The sequence below is a fragment of the Phocoena sinus genome, chromosome 11 (assembly GCF_008692025.1).
Source record: "Phocoena sinus isolate mPhoSin1 chromosome 11, mPhoSin1.pri, whole genome shotgun sequence".
NCBI lineage: Eukaryota > Metazoa > Chordata > Mammalia > Artiodactyla > Phocoenidae > Phocoena > Phocoena sinus.
Window position 1 is genome coordinate 87,822,850 of NC_045773.1, and position 15,178 is coordinate 87,838,027.

At 38.1% G+C, this 15,178-nt stretch overlaps 1 protein-coding gene across 3 annotated transcripts in view; it reads right to left on the bottom strand.

The window, feature by feature from the left end:
• The window catches only part of CDKAL1 (CDK5 regulatory subunit associated protein 1 like 1), a 659,509-nt gene that overhangs the window by 549,115 nt on the left and 95,216 nt on the right, over positions 1-15,178 (bottom strand). For all 3 annotated transcript variants that reach the window (XM_032650160.1, XM_032650162.1, XM_032650163.1), the window contains one exon: positions 1,847-1,931. In XM_032650160.1, coding sequence (XP_032506051.1) covers positions 1,847-1,931 — 85 coding nt within the window. The remainder of the gene's footprint in view (positions 1-1,846; positions 1,932-15,178) is intronic.

Consider the following 15,178-nt stretch of genomic DNA (forward strand, 5'->3'; position numbering starts at 1 on the left):
AGGTTGATAAATTTTAAGCCAGAATTTCTCTTCATCCTAAGATACCATAAAAGAAAGTGAAAGATAAGCCACAATTGATACAACATATGTAATATGTAAGGATTAGTATATAGAATACATTTAATGTATTCCCACAAACAAATAATAAAAAAATAACAGGGAAATATATTTAAAGAGCCACTTCACAGAAAAGGAAAATCTAAATGGCAAATAAACATATAAAAAGATGCTCAACATCACTAGTAATCACAGAAACACAAATTAAGACCACATTGAGATACCATCTCCATCACCAGATTGGCAAAAATTTACAACCCTGACCATATCAAGTACTGGCAAAGAGTGGAGAACAGCCACACTCATCCATGACTGGTGGGAGTGAGCGCCAGTACATCCGTTGGGGGAAAAGTTCATCATTACCTAAAACTTTGAATATGCACACACCTGTGACCCAATAATTCCTAGGTACATATCCTAAAATAACTCTTGCACATCCGCACCAGAAAACATGTTCAAAATATTCAGAGCAGCAGTGCTCATGAAAGCAAAACACAGGGAAAACTCTTTCAATAATAAAATGGATAAATTGTGACGAATTCATTCAGTAAAATACTATGAATGGCCAGTTATTTTACATCCATCAACATGGATAAATCTAAAAGCAAAATGTTAAGGAAAAGAAGCAAATCTCAGAACACAAACAGTATAAGTCCAATAAATACAAAAGAGGGCAAAACTAAACAACACATTGTTTAGAGATATATTTAATAGATGATAAATTTACTAATAAAAGGAAGGGAATGACCCACAAAAGTCAGGATAAAGGTTACATCTCAGGGATATGACTGAAAGAGGGACAACGGGGCAGTTTCTAAGGTCTCAGCAATGCTTTATTTCTTATGCTGGGTGGTAGATATTAGGTGTTAAGTTTGTTAACCTTATTTAAACTGTACATGTTTCATAAACTCATTTATGTATGATATATTTCACAATAAAACCAATGTGGTGGGGGTTGAGTTTCAGAGTGAAGTCAGGAAATGAAAAATCTTAACAAGTCTCTCGGGGGACTTCCCTGGCGGTCCCACGGTTAAGATTCTGCGCTTCCGCGCTTCCACTGCAGGGGGTTTGATCCCTGGTCCAGGAACTAAGATCTCACGTGCTGCGCAGCACAGCCAAAAATTTTAAGTCTCTCGGGGAAGGCAAGAAGAAAAATAGGACCGGAGCTAAATGGGGTGTATGGGGCTGAGTAGGTCTGAGCTTGTTTAAATACCAATGAAAAGGCACCAATGGGGTTGGAGAGATGAAAATAGAGGTGAATGAGGAAATAATTGATAGAATGAAGGTTGTAAGAAGTGGGTGGAGTGGGTGGAGTATGATTCAGAGATATGAAAAGAAGATACTTCTTTCACTGTAACTTGAGGAACAATTCAAGAACCACGGATTACATGGCCGCTCCCCCAATAAACTGTACTTCTCTTGATGGCCAGGCATTATTAGAACAGTGCTAATGGACAGGGAAGAGAAAAGAGGTAAGGACTGCTTTGGATAGTTTCAAAATGTAGAGACTGGATTCCCTGAGAAAAGTATATTGTTAATACTTGACAGATATTCAAATCACCTATTAGCTAACTTCACAAATACTCAAATACCTATTAGAAAAGTCTAAAGTTTCATTCCTTACCAGATAAATTCAAAACAGTATAATGCCCAAAGTCCAACTCATACTTTTGTTGATAACATACTGAGTATTTGTAATGTTAGGAATCTTTTAAAAGCTAACTTCCTGAAAATTAATTCTTACATCACTTATAAAAAGATAAGAAAAAAAAAATCAACGTCCACTTACTTAATTGAGTTTCTAAAGTGGTCTTCAGCTGGATTTTTTACAGTACAACTATTCAGGAGCCATAAGTCTGCCTCTGATGCATTTTCTATTAAAAAGATAAATATGAAAAAGAAAAGTAAGTATCACGTTTAATCAGCCAAAAGTATCCAAGTGCTTACTCAGATGGCACTGGGACCACAGGGGGAGAGGAGAGAGAGCTAGTGGGTAGAGTCAAGTAAACAGGCAATTACAACATAGTAGATAACTGCTTCAATATGGAAACATTGGTGAGAAATAAATATTAAAATATATAACCTGTGCTATTATCTTCTCATTTAAAATATAGAGGATAAGCATTTTCTTCAAACATTTTGAATACTTGCGAGTATTTAATACTAACAAAAACTAAAGTGAAACTGGCCTAATCTTACCTCTGAATATGAAATTAATTGCCCCTTTTTAGGCTGTGTGTTAATATTTTTCAAGTACATGTATTATACACTGAATATTCTTCAGCTTGAGATATTACTAAAAATATTGTTTGTCTTCTTTGAAAAAGTTAATGATTTACATCAAAGTGAGTCTTTTATTCCTCACTAATTTGATTAGATACTGTTATACACTATAACAAACTCACTAGCAACACAACAAATTACCCAAACCAAACCCGTCACGTTTATTGAAATGAATATGTATGTATGTATGGCTGCACTGGGTCTTCATTGCTATGCGCAGGCTTTCTCCAGTTGGGGTGAGCGGGGGCTACTCTTCGTTGGGGTGTGTGGGCTTCTCATTGCGGTGGCTTCTCTTGTTGCAGAGCACAGGTTCCAGGCGCGAGGACTTCAGTAGTTGTGGTATGCAGGCTGCGGTAGTTGTGGCTCGTGGGCTGTAGAGCGCAGGTTCGGTAGTTGTGGTGCACGGGCTTAGGTGCTCCGTGGCATGTGGGATCTTCCCAGACCAGGGCTCGAACCCATGTCCCCTTCATTAGTAGGCGGATTCTTAACCACTGCACCACCAGGGAAGTCCCTCGAAATGAATTTATAAATGCCTGAAGTGCTTGATGCTATTCCAACAGCCTTGCTGCCTATAAGGACTTATACATTAAAATAGGATTACCACAATGAAAGGAAAACCAAAGTTGAAAACTGCAGCACCTTCAATGTTATTTCAACAAGAACAGAAGCAGAGGTCAAAAGACATGAAGAACTAAGGACATATGGATGTCTGTGTGTACATTCTCTACCTGGGAATGGAGCTTCCAGTGAGAGCATTACATGAGAGGGATGGTGAGCACATCCAAGCTTCTGGTAACTTGGCAAAACCTTTTCCCCAAACATTTTGTTATAAAAATGGTAAATTTTTTACAAAGAGATAAGATCCACCAATTCTTGAAAAGGAAAGCTCCTCATTACTATACATCAGCTGAATACTAGGATCCCTCCTAACTTGTCTCCCTCCTTCCATTCATACTCCCCATCCCCACCCAGTCGTCTATTTTCCCACCCAGCAGCCCGAGTGGCCTTTCGTAAAACAGCAATCTGATTACGCCACTTGCCTGCTCAAACTTGGTAATGACGAGTATTCACCGACCTCTTCTAGTTCCCTCCAAGTTAGTCCCCACAATGCCACCGAAAAGATAATCCTCTAGTAGCAATCTGACCATAGTACCTTTTCAACCTTACAGTGATTTACAATTGGTATTCAAGACCTATCCAGATCTCCACCTCCTCAACTGCAATATTCATTTCTCCCTATATTCATCTATCCTTCCAGGCACACCAAACCAAATTCCTCAAGCTTGCACTATTCCATCTGCCTAGAATACCTTTATTTTCTTCACAGAATGACAGCTCATACCCCTTTCACCTGCCTATCCACCTGGCTAACTCCTTTTCATCCTTCAGTTTCAGCTCGATGTTTGTGAGATGCCCCCTCTCTGCACTCCCACAGTAGACTATGTCTAGACTATTCTTGCACTTTACAATTCTGTATTAAAATAATTCATTTTTCCAGCCTGTCTTTATTACTATTTAAGAGATATTGAAGACATTTTTTTCTGCCGCTCTCTGAATGTCCAGGACCTAACACAGATTGTTCTACTTACGAGCATAAATCAGTCAACTATCAAAACACAATGAGGATTTACTATGTGTCAGGCTCTGTCCTAAGTACTAGGGATATGAGAGTGAAACCAGTTTCCACCCTCAAGGAGTTTACAGCCTTAAAGAGGAAGTCTGACCAAAACAAAAGACAGAAGTAAGCAAGATAATTTCAGGTACCAGTCAACGATATTAAGATGATTAAAGAGAGTACTGAACAGAGAATAATTGTGGGGTTGCTGGTCAAAACAAGTCTCCCTTGGGGGCTTCCCTGGTGGCGCGGTAGTTGAGAATCTGCCTGCTAATGCAGGGGACACGGGTTTGAGCCCTGGTCTGGGAAGATCCCACATGCCGCGGAGCAACTAGGCCCGTGAGCCACAACTACTGAGCCTGCACGTCTGGAGCCTGTGCTCCGCAACAAGAGAGGCCACGATAGTGAGAGGACCCTGCTTGCCACAACTAGAGAAAGCCCTCGCACGGAAAAGAAGACCCAACACAGCCAAAAATAAATAAATAAATTAATTTTTTTTTAAAAAGTAACAAATGTTCAAGTACAATTGGTGTCAAAAAAAAAAAAGTCTCCCTTGGAAGCTTAAATCTGAGTTGAGACTTAAACAATGGGAAGGAATCTGCCACGCAAAGATCAGAAGAAAGAGCATTCCAATGAGAAAATAGCACAAGTGCAGAGGCCATGAAACAGGCCCAAGCTTGCCATGTTCCAGTAACAGAGAGAAGACCAGTGTGATTGGACCCAGGGAGAGAAAGGTCTGAGAGGTGGGCAGGAACCAGATAATATTGGCAAGTTAAGAAAATTACATTTATTCTAAGAGTAATGAGAAGTCACCACTGGGTTTCAAACATGAACTAATTCCTACTTCAGAAATCCCATTATGGAAACACTGTGAATAAAAGTCTGTAGATGGGGTAAAAGCAAAAGAAGTGGGGGAAAAAGTAAAGGCAAGAAAATCAGCTGGAAGCTGAGACACTGGTCTAAGGGTAAGAGAAAGACCGCGGAAACCTGGACTGGGATTATAGCAATGGCAAGAATGAGAAGTGAATGGAGGCGTGTTTTGGAGGTAGAATTAAAAGAATTCACTGTTAGATCAGGTGTAAGTCGTGCAAGAAGGCATCATGTAGGATCACTAAACACGTGGAAAAGATTCTGGCCTGAGCACCAGTTACTGAGGTGCCATTTATTGAGATGAGGGAGGTTTGGAAAGGCATGGATTTGGGGAACAGAGAATCAATAGTTCTGTTGTGGCCATGTTTTGTTTGAAATCCCTATTAAATGTCCAACTAGAAATACTGATCAGCCATTTGTATATATGAAACCAAAGCTCACAGGAGTCCTCCAGGCTGGAGACACAAATGGGAGAATCTAAACCCTAAAAAGACACCTGAATTTAGAGGAATGGATGTGCTCACCTAAGGAGAGAATGTAGGGTGGGGGGAAAAAGGAGAGAGAAAAAGCAGAAGACAGAACATCGGGTTGTTCAAAGGTCTGATGGAGTTGAGATGAGAAAAGGACATGGAAAAGGAACAGCCAATAAGATAAGGGGATAAAACTAGGGAGCATGGTGTCACAGAAATCCAGAGAAGAAAGTACTTTAAAAAGAAATAATCAATTGTGTTAAATGCTAAGAGTTCAAGAAAGATATCTGTATAAATACTAGTATTGTTACCAAAAAAAATAAGATGGTCCTCCACCCTTTTTCATTTTCCTTTCTCAATTTTGAGTATTTGCTTGCTCTGTGCCAACTTACAATCACTCAGCAAAGGCCCTTTTTTAAGGTTTTTAAATAACCCAGAAAACAAACTCACTACCAAAGGGGAGTGAAGAGGAAAATCGTATATGGCTATTTGCCAGTAAGTAATGTGATCCCACATGTTCTGCCCCCTATGAACACATTTCCTGGGTTTTAAGATGCCATCAACTATAAGAAACACAACCAAATTTGTAGCAGCTCTTCAAGAGAGGTGGAACATTATTCTCTGTTCTTTTAAGTTTTAAGATACATCCCAACTTCAAACATTAATATAGGAGGCAGAGTGGGGGTGAGATGCATCTGAAACAGAAGAAATAAGCTAGTATTTGGCGTGCCTACCTTAGAGCAGCAGCATCTAGAATAAGGAAATACCAGAAGATGTGCAGTTTCTAGAACCTCATCACCCCAAATAAAATAACTGTTCAAACATCCTACTGCTAGTAGGTAATTAGGTTACTGGGTTAACTATCTGCTAAGAGAAGGTTAACAGCTTATGTTCTTGCCTTAATCAGAGCATCCATGTCAGGTTCTCCAGTGTCTGGGACAGGGAAACAGAATTAGAGAGGAGAACACAGAGGACAGGACTAGGGAAATGGATAAGAAAGGACCACGGAAGGGAAAGGCAGTAAGAAGGCACCAAGACTGGAGGCACAGACTTTGAGAAGACCCAGGAAACAATCCTACCTACCGTGAGACCTGTCCTCCAACACTTGTCCTTGTTAACCCGTGACATGCAGCTGAAAATCATCTGCACATAAGCCAAATATTGCCAATGCCAGAGCTGCGATATCAGTACAGGGGTAAAAAGCTACACACTTGAGGCTAGCCAGATGGAATCTAGACCTCAAGATTTGACTACTTACAGTCTTTCATTATTTCAAATGGTGCTGCAATGAATAGCACTGTACATATATCATTTTGTATTTTTCCCAGATTACCTGTGGAATCAAGTCCAAAAAGGTGTGACTGTTGGGTCAAAGGATAAATTCCCCTCCATAAAGGGTGCATGGCTTCACATTCCCATGAGCAATGCATGAGACTGCCCATCTACCCACAGCATCACCCATGGAGTGTGCTATCAAACCTTTGTACTTCTGGCAATGCGGTGAGAAACAGGAAGCCAGTGGGATTTGAACTGTGCATTTCTCTTATTAAGAATGAGTTGAGCATTTCAAAAAATGTATTGAAACCCATGTTTAAGGGCCTTTGCACAGTTGGGGTTTTTTTCCCCCCGTTTTTCATCTGTTCAGATCTTTAACCCATTTTTCTATCAGGATAGTCATTTTAATCTCTAGTTTTAATTTACAAATATACACAAATATACACACACACACAAAGAGGATGTTAATCTTTTGTCTATGATAGAAGTTACAATATTTTCTCCCGGCTTGTTATTTTACTTTTTTATAGTTTCTTCATGCTTTTTTATATTCAGGATATCAAATTTATCAAACTTTTCTCTTTTTTAAATTTTACTTAAGTATAGTTGATCTACAACATTCTGTTAATTTCCGCTGTATAGCAAAGTGACTCAGTTATACATATATATATATATATATAATTCTTTTTCATATTCTTTTCCATTATGGTTTATCACAGGATATTAAATACAATTCCCTGTGCTATACAGTAGGACCCTGTTGTTTATCCATCCTATATATAATAGTTTGTATCTGCTAATCTATCAAACTTTTCTCTTACTGCTTCCAGATTTTCAGTCATAATTAGAAAGTTTCCTCTACTCCCAGATTATTAAGGAATTCACCCATGTTTTATTTTAATACACATAGGGTTTTACATTTAGATGTTTGCTCTATTAGAACTTTACCCCGATGTACATTGATCTGACTGAATTTTTTTAATGCGAAATGAAATAAGATCCTTTGTGCTCATACCAAATTGGAAAATATTAGAAAGTATGGTACTACCTAGTGCTAGCAAAGGAATGGGGAAGCTGGCAAGCTCTACTCTGTTGATGAAGTCTATTCTGACAAAACTCTTTGGAATGCAACATGGGAATAGCTGTCAAAAATTTAAATGTGCATGAGAATTTCTCCTACACATGCTTGTAGGATACTTGCACCACACACACATATTTATATACAAACACACAGATATACATATACATATATATGTACACACATATAAATTTTAAAATTCACATGGAAGATTACTGACAAGGCAAAAAACTTGGAAAGCCTACATATCCATTATAAGGAGACTGGTTAAATAAATTATGAGACTGCATCTAAAATGCCATTCAGCTGTTAAAAAAGCAAGATAAATCTGTAAGTACTAATTTATAATAATCTTTGTTATATCATCAGATGAAAGCAAGGTGAAGAGTAGGTCTTAAATTTCACTTGTGTTTTAAAATGGAAAAAGAGGAAATCCTGTTCTAAGTAAAAAAACAAAAATTCTCGAAGCATAAATATGAAACTGTTTGAGGTGTTTGCCCTTGGAAATAAGATGAAGGTTCAGCTGGTCTCCAATACTGTCTTAATATGCACTTTTATAGTCTCTTTTTTTTGTTTAAACTTGCACGGATATTACTTTTATAATTTTATAAAGTTTAACCCTGAGAAGGGGCACATTAATATTTAATTTACCTCTGTCTTCATTGTTTGAATTTCTAACAGCATTTAAACTAAACTAAAAAAAACTAATCAAGCCTTTAAAAACAATTTTTAATTTCCTTTTTCATAGGGCTCAGAATCAATAGTGTTCTTTCATTTTAAGGTAAGAACATACACTATTTTCCTGCTGTGATCCATCATGAAAACAGTGACCTGATATACATTTTCTGGGACTTTTCTCCCCACTGCTAAAAGCTTTTGCACTCACTGAACCAAGAAAATGATGGTCATTGACACACCACCCACTCTGAGTGTGAGGATGGAGAAACAAACGATTATTTGTTTTAATTGAAACGCATTTACTTTCCAAACTATTTCTTTATGTATACAAGATAAATTACTTCTAAATCCAAAGTAATAAAAATCTGATTGGCAATAATGACAATAGCTAACATTATTGAGTACATATTATGTACTCAGCAATGAGCCAAGCACCTCATACTCCTTTTTTTTCCCCATTTAATCCTCCCAATTTGAGGTGGGTTCAACTTTTACTCCAGTTTTACAGAGGGGGAATCTAAGGCTTAGAAAGGATAAGTAACTTGCCTAAAATCACACAGTAAGAGAGGGGGCCAGGATTAGAAATCCAGACAAACTGACTTCAGAGACTGTAAATTTAAGGAAATTAGAATGCCTCATTAGGGGCTCTTTGCTTCTTGATCAAAAATAATATAGACAATACCTAAAAACAAAGTAAAAAATGTATTACATGACCTTGAGGTTGCCTCACGATACTACTTCTAATAAGACAAATAACTAGGCTTCAAATGGAGCTGTTTGGCTATTTCCAAAATGTTGAACATGTCAGCTCTTGGCCATCCGTTATCAGTGGGAAACAAGCAAGTAAAGAAAGAATTAATACTGAGTGCATATAAAATGGATAACTGGGCTTCCCTGGTGGCGCAGTGGTTGAGAGTCCGCCTGCCGATGCAGGGGACGCGGGTTCGTGCCCCGGTCCGGGAAGATCCCACATGCCGCAGAGCGGCTGGGCCCGTGAGCCATGGCTGCTGAGCCTGCGTGTCCGGAGCCTGTGCTCCGCGACAGCAGAGGCCACAACGGTGAGAGGCCTACGTACCGCAAAAAAAAAAAAAAAAAAAAAAAAAGGATGACTAATAAGAACCTGCTATATAAAAAAATTAATAAAATAAAATTCAAACAAAAAAAAAATACTGAGTGCAGGAGCATTACTGCAGAGCACAGGCTGACTTTCAAAGCAACCAATCTTCCCTTCCCCTTGCAGCCTTCTGCATAATGGTGGCATTACAGAAGAGATGGGCATGGTTCATATCAACAGTATCCACAATAAACCATTTACCTTACACAACTGTTCCATCTGAAAGTCAACTAGAGGAGCAGCCTCAAACAGTAAGAGGAGCCTTACAACTACTTAAATCCATAGATTTAAGTAAGGCAGCTAAGCAAGCTGATACAAATAAAAATTCATTAAGAACAAAACGAAGAGGGAGAAAAGTCTTGATTATTTTGGACCCAACAGCATTTGGGGGGAATTTTTTACCACAGAACTCTGGAAGGCAAGGCAAGTCCAAACAGCTTAAATGTCCATTATGTTTAATCACAGCTGGGAGTTTATTTATGTAATACAAATCATTGGATGCCTACTAAAAACTCAGAGAATAGAGCATGCTATAATACAAAAATTTTAAAGCACCTTTAAGGAGCATACTGAAAAAAATCTTAAAACCAATAAAAGGCAAAACAAAAATTCTAGTCAACAGATTCATATTTTCCTTCCATATTTCATTTATTGTTCTTCATAGGGACTGTGTAAATGCACAGCATGGAGTAACCATGCTTTCAAAATCTATTTTATAAAAGCAAAGTGATCCATGACAAAGAATGCTCCCTTTAACCAGCTAGGCTTGGAGGAGTGGGAGGCTGGGGAGAAGACAGGGAGAAAAAGTAGGTGTAGGAAAGATGAAGAGGAGAAATGAAAGAGAGAGACAGACTGACAGAGTATCTCTAGCTCCCACGCCGAAATACGTATAGCAAGAACGGACCCTCCTCCACTGTGCAGTGTTGGTGACTGTTCGGCATGTTTCTGAGTGAAGTAGAACATAGCAGCTCCTGGGGAAAGCACTTAGGCTTGGAGATGACACGCATAATGAGTTTGTTCTTTTAAAACAGTCATGCTGAGCGCTTCACAGAAATAAGATGAGGAAACCAAGGGTCAGCTTGAACTCTGTTTACTGTATGAAGGGAAAAGAACATTTTTTTCTCCTAAATGAGAAATAACAGCTGGCAAAACTCTACCAGTAACTACTGAAGATTAATTATATAGCAAAACAGACCTGGTCATAATCAAAATCAGAGCGCTAGACAGACAGACCGTTTACTTACTATGTAGAATAGAACACTGCTAATATTCCCCCATTCTCTTTCCAGGTCAAATTGCTCTGCTGATCCCTACACATAATTACTTCAGAAGTAACTGTGTCTAAAGAATCCCTAAAAGGATATCTATTTCTAGGTGTTAAATAGGTTTGTAAACTAAGAAGCAATAAATACACCAAATGGACTTTAGAGGGGACTGCGTGATCTGGTCCCCACCCCTCTATCCAAAGCCCACCTTGTATGCTACTATGTTCCTGCCACACTGAGCCTTTAGGCCCTCAGGCCTAATAAGTAAAATTCAAATGTTGAAATGACCAAAATCTAATTGGAAAAAAGTGGGCAAAGTCTATGAACAGTTTACGAAGGAAGAAACACATATGGCTCTTGAACATACAAAAAGATGTTGAACCCCATTCTTTTTTTTTTTTTTGACTTTTATTTATTTATTTATTTTTTTAAACATCTTTATTGGGGTATAATTGCTTTACAATGGTGTGTTAGTTTCTGCTTTACAACAAAGTGAATCAGCTATACATATACATATGATCCCATATGTCTTCCCTCTTGCGTCTCCCTCCCTCCCACTCTCCCCATCCCACCCCTCCAGGCCGTCACAAAGCACCGAGCTAATATCCCTGTGCCTTGCGGCTGCTTCCCCCCAGCTATCTACCTTACTACGTTTGTTAGTGTGTATATGTCCATGACTCTCTCTCGCCCTGTCAAAACTCACCCTTCCCCCTCCCCATATCCTCAAGTCCGTTCTCCAGTAGGTCTGCATCTTTATTCCTGTTTTACCCCTAGGTTCTTCATGACATTTTTTTTTCCCTTAAATTCCATATATATGTGTTAGCATACGGTATTTGCCTTTTTTTTTCTGACTTACTTCACTCTGTATGACAGACTCTAGGTCTATCCATCTCATTACAAATAGCTCAATTTCATTTCTTTTTAAGGCTGAGTAATATTCCATTGTGTATATGTGCCACATCTTCTTTATCCATTCATCCGATGATGGGCGCTTAGGTTGTTTCCATCTCCAGGCTATTGTAAATAGAGCTGCAATGAACATTTTGGTACATGACTCTTTTTGAATTTTGGTTTTCTCAGGGTATATGCCCAGTAGTGGGATTGCTGGATCATATGGCAATTCTATTTGTAGCTTTTTAAGGAACCTCCATACTGTTCTCCATAGTGGCTGAACCAATTGACATTCCCACCAGCAGTGCAAGAGTGTCCCCTTTTCTCCACACCCTCTCCAGCATTTATTGTTTCTAGATTTTTTGATGATGGCCATTCTGACTGGTGTGAGATGATATCTCATGGTAGTTTTGATTTGCATTTCTCTAATGATTAATGATCTTGAGCATTCTTTCATGTGCTTGTTGGCATTCTGTATATCTTCTTTGGAGAAATGTCTATTTAGGTCTTCTGCCCATTTTTGGATGGGGTTGTTTGTTTTTTTGTTATTGAGCTGCATGAGCTGCTTGTAAATTTTGGAGATTAATCCTTTGTCAGTTGCTTCATTTGCAAATGTTTTCTCCCATTCTGAGGGTTGTCTTTTGGTCTTGGTTATGGTTTCCTTTGCTGTGCAAAAGCTTTGAAGTTTCATTAGATCCCATTTGTTTATTTTTGTTTTTATTTCCATTACTCTAGGAGGTGGGTCAGAAAGGATCTTGCTGTGATTTATGTCATAGAATGTTCTTCCTATGTTTTCCTCTAAGAGTTTGATAGTTTCTGGCCTTACATTTAGGTCTTTAATCCATTTTGAGCTTATTTTTGTGTATGGTGTTAGGGAGTGATCTAATCTCATACTTTTACATGTACTTGTCCAGTTTTCCCAGCACCATTTATTGAAGAGGCTGTCCTTTCTCCACTGTACATTTCTGCCTCCTTTATCAAAGATAAGGTGTCCGTATGTGCGTGGGTTTATCTCTGGGCTTTCTATCCTGTTCCACTGATCTATCTTTCTGTTTTTGTGCCAGTACCATACTGTCTTAATTACTGTTGCTTTGTAATATAGTCTGAAGTCAGGGAGCCTGATTCCTCCAGCTCCTTTTTTCGTTCTCAAGATTGCTTTGGCTATTCGGGGTCTTTTGTGTTTCCATACAAATTGCGAAATTTTTTGTTCTAGTTCTGAGAAAAATGCCAGTGGTAGTTTGATAGGGATTGCATTGAATCTGTAGATTGCTTTGGGTAGTAGAGTCATTTTCACAATGTTGATTCTTCCCATCCAAGAACATGGTATATCTCTCCATCTATTTGTATCATCTTTAATTTCTTTCATCAGTGTCTTATAATTTTCTGCATACAGGTCTTTCGTATCCTTAGGTAGGTTTATTCCTAGATATTTTATTCTTTTTGTTGCAATGGTAAATGGGAGTGCTTTCTTGATTTCACTTTCAGATTTTTCATCATTAGTATACAGGAATGCCAGAGATTTCTGTGCATTCATTTTGTATCCTGCTACTTTACCAAATTCATTGATTAGCTCTAGTAGTTTTCTGGTAGCATCTTTAGGATTCTCTATGTATAGTATCATGTCATCTGCAAACAGTGACAGCTTTACTTCTTCTCTCCCGATTTGGATTCCTTTTATTTCCTTTTCTTCTCTGATTGCTGTGGCTAAAACTTCCAAAACTATGTTGAATAAGAGTGGTGAGAGTGGGCAACCTTGTCTTGTTCCTGATCTTAGTGGAAATGCTTTCAGTTTTTCACCATTGAGGATGATGTTTGCTGTGGGCTTCTCATATATGGCCCTTATTATGTTGAGGAAAGTTCCCTCTATGCCTACTTTCTGGAGGGTTTTTATCATAAATGGGTGTTGAATTTTGTCGAAAGCTTTCTCTGCATCTATTGAGATGATCATATGGTTTTTCTCCTTCAATTTGTTAATATGGTTTATCACATTGATAGATTTGCGTATATTGAAGAATCCTTGCATTCCTGGAATAAACCCCACTTGATCATGGCGCATGATCCTTTTAATGTGCTGTTGGATTCTGTTTGCTAGTATTTTGTTGAGGATTTTTGCATCTATGTTCATCAGTGATATTGGCCTGTAGTTTTCTTTCTTTGTGACATCCTTGTCTGGTTTTGGTATCAAGGTGATGGTGGCCTCGTAGAAGGAATTTGGGAGTGTTCCTCCCTCTGCTATATTTTGGAAGAGTTTGAGAAGGATAGGTGTTAGCTCTTCTCTAAACGTTTGATAGAATTCACCTGTGAAGCCATCTGGTCCTGGGCTTTTGTTTGTTGGAAGACTTTTTAATCACATTTTCAATTTCAGTGCTTGTGATTGGTCTGTTCATATTTTCTATTTCTTCCTGAGTCAGTCTTGGCAGGTTATGCATTTCTAAGAATTTGTCCATTTCTTCCAGATTGTCCATTTTATTGGCATAGAGTTGCTTGTAGTAATCTCTCATGATTTTTTTTATTTCTGCAGTGTCAGTTGTTACTTCTCCTTTTTCATTTCTAATTCTATTGATTTGAGTCTTCTCCCTTTTTTTCTTGATGAGTCTGGCTAGTGGTTTATCTATTTTGTTTATCTTCTCAAAGAACCAGCTTTTAGTTTTATTGATCTTTGCTATCGTTTCCTTCATTTCTTTTTCATTTATTTCTGATCTGATTTTTATGATTTCTTTCCTTCTGCTAGCTTTGGGGTTTTTTTGTTCTTCTTTCTCTAATTGCTTGAGGTGCAAGGTTAGGTTGTTTATTCGAGATGTTTCCTGCTTCTTAAGGTGGGCTTGTATTGCTATAAACTTCCCCCTTAGAACTGCTTTTGCTGCATCCCATAGGTTTTGGGTCGTTGTATCTCCATTGTCATTTGTTTCTAGGTATTTTTTTATTTCCTCTTTGATTTCTTCAGTGATCACTTCATTATTAAGTAGTGTATTGTTTAGCCTCCATGTGTTTGTATTTTTTACAGATCTTTTCCTGTAATTGATATCTAGTCTCATGGCGTTGTGGTCAGAAAAGATACTTGATACAATTTCAGTTTTCTTAAATTTACCAAGGCTTGATTTGTGACCCAAGATATGATCTATCCTGGAGAATGTTCCATGAGCACTTGAGAAAAATGTGTATTCTGTTGTTTTTGGATGGAGTGTCCTATAAATATCAATTAAGTCCATCTTGTTTAATGTATCATTTAAAGCTTGTGTTTCCTTATTTATTTTCATTTTGGATGATCTGTCCATGGGTGAAAGTGGGGTGTTAAAGTCCCCTACTATGAATGTGTTACTGTCGATCTCCCCTTTTATGGCTGTTAGTATTTGCCTTACGTATTGAGGTGCTCCTATGTTGGGTGCATAAATATTTACAATTGTTATATCTTCTTCTTGGATCGATCCCTTGATCATTATGTAGTGTCCTTCTTTGTCCCTTTTAATAGTCCTTATTTTAAAGTCTATTTTGTCTGATATGAGAATTGCTACTCCAGCTTTCTTTTGGTTTCCATTTGCATGGAATATCTTTTTCCATCCCCTTACTTTCAGTCTGTATGTG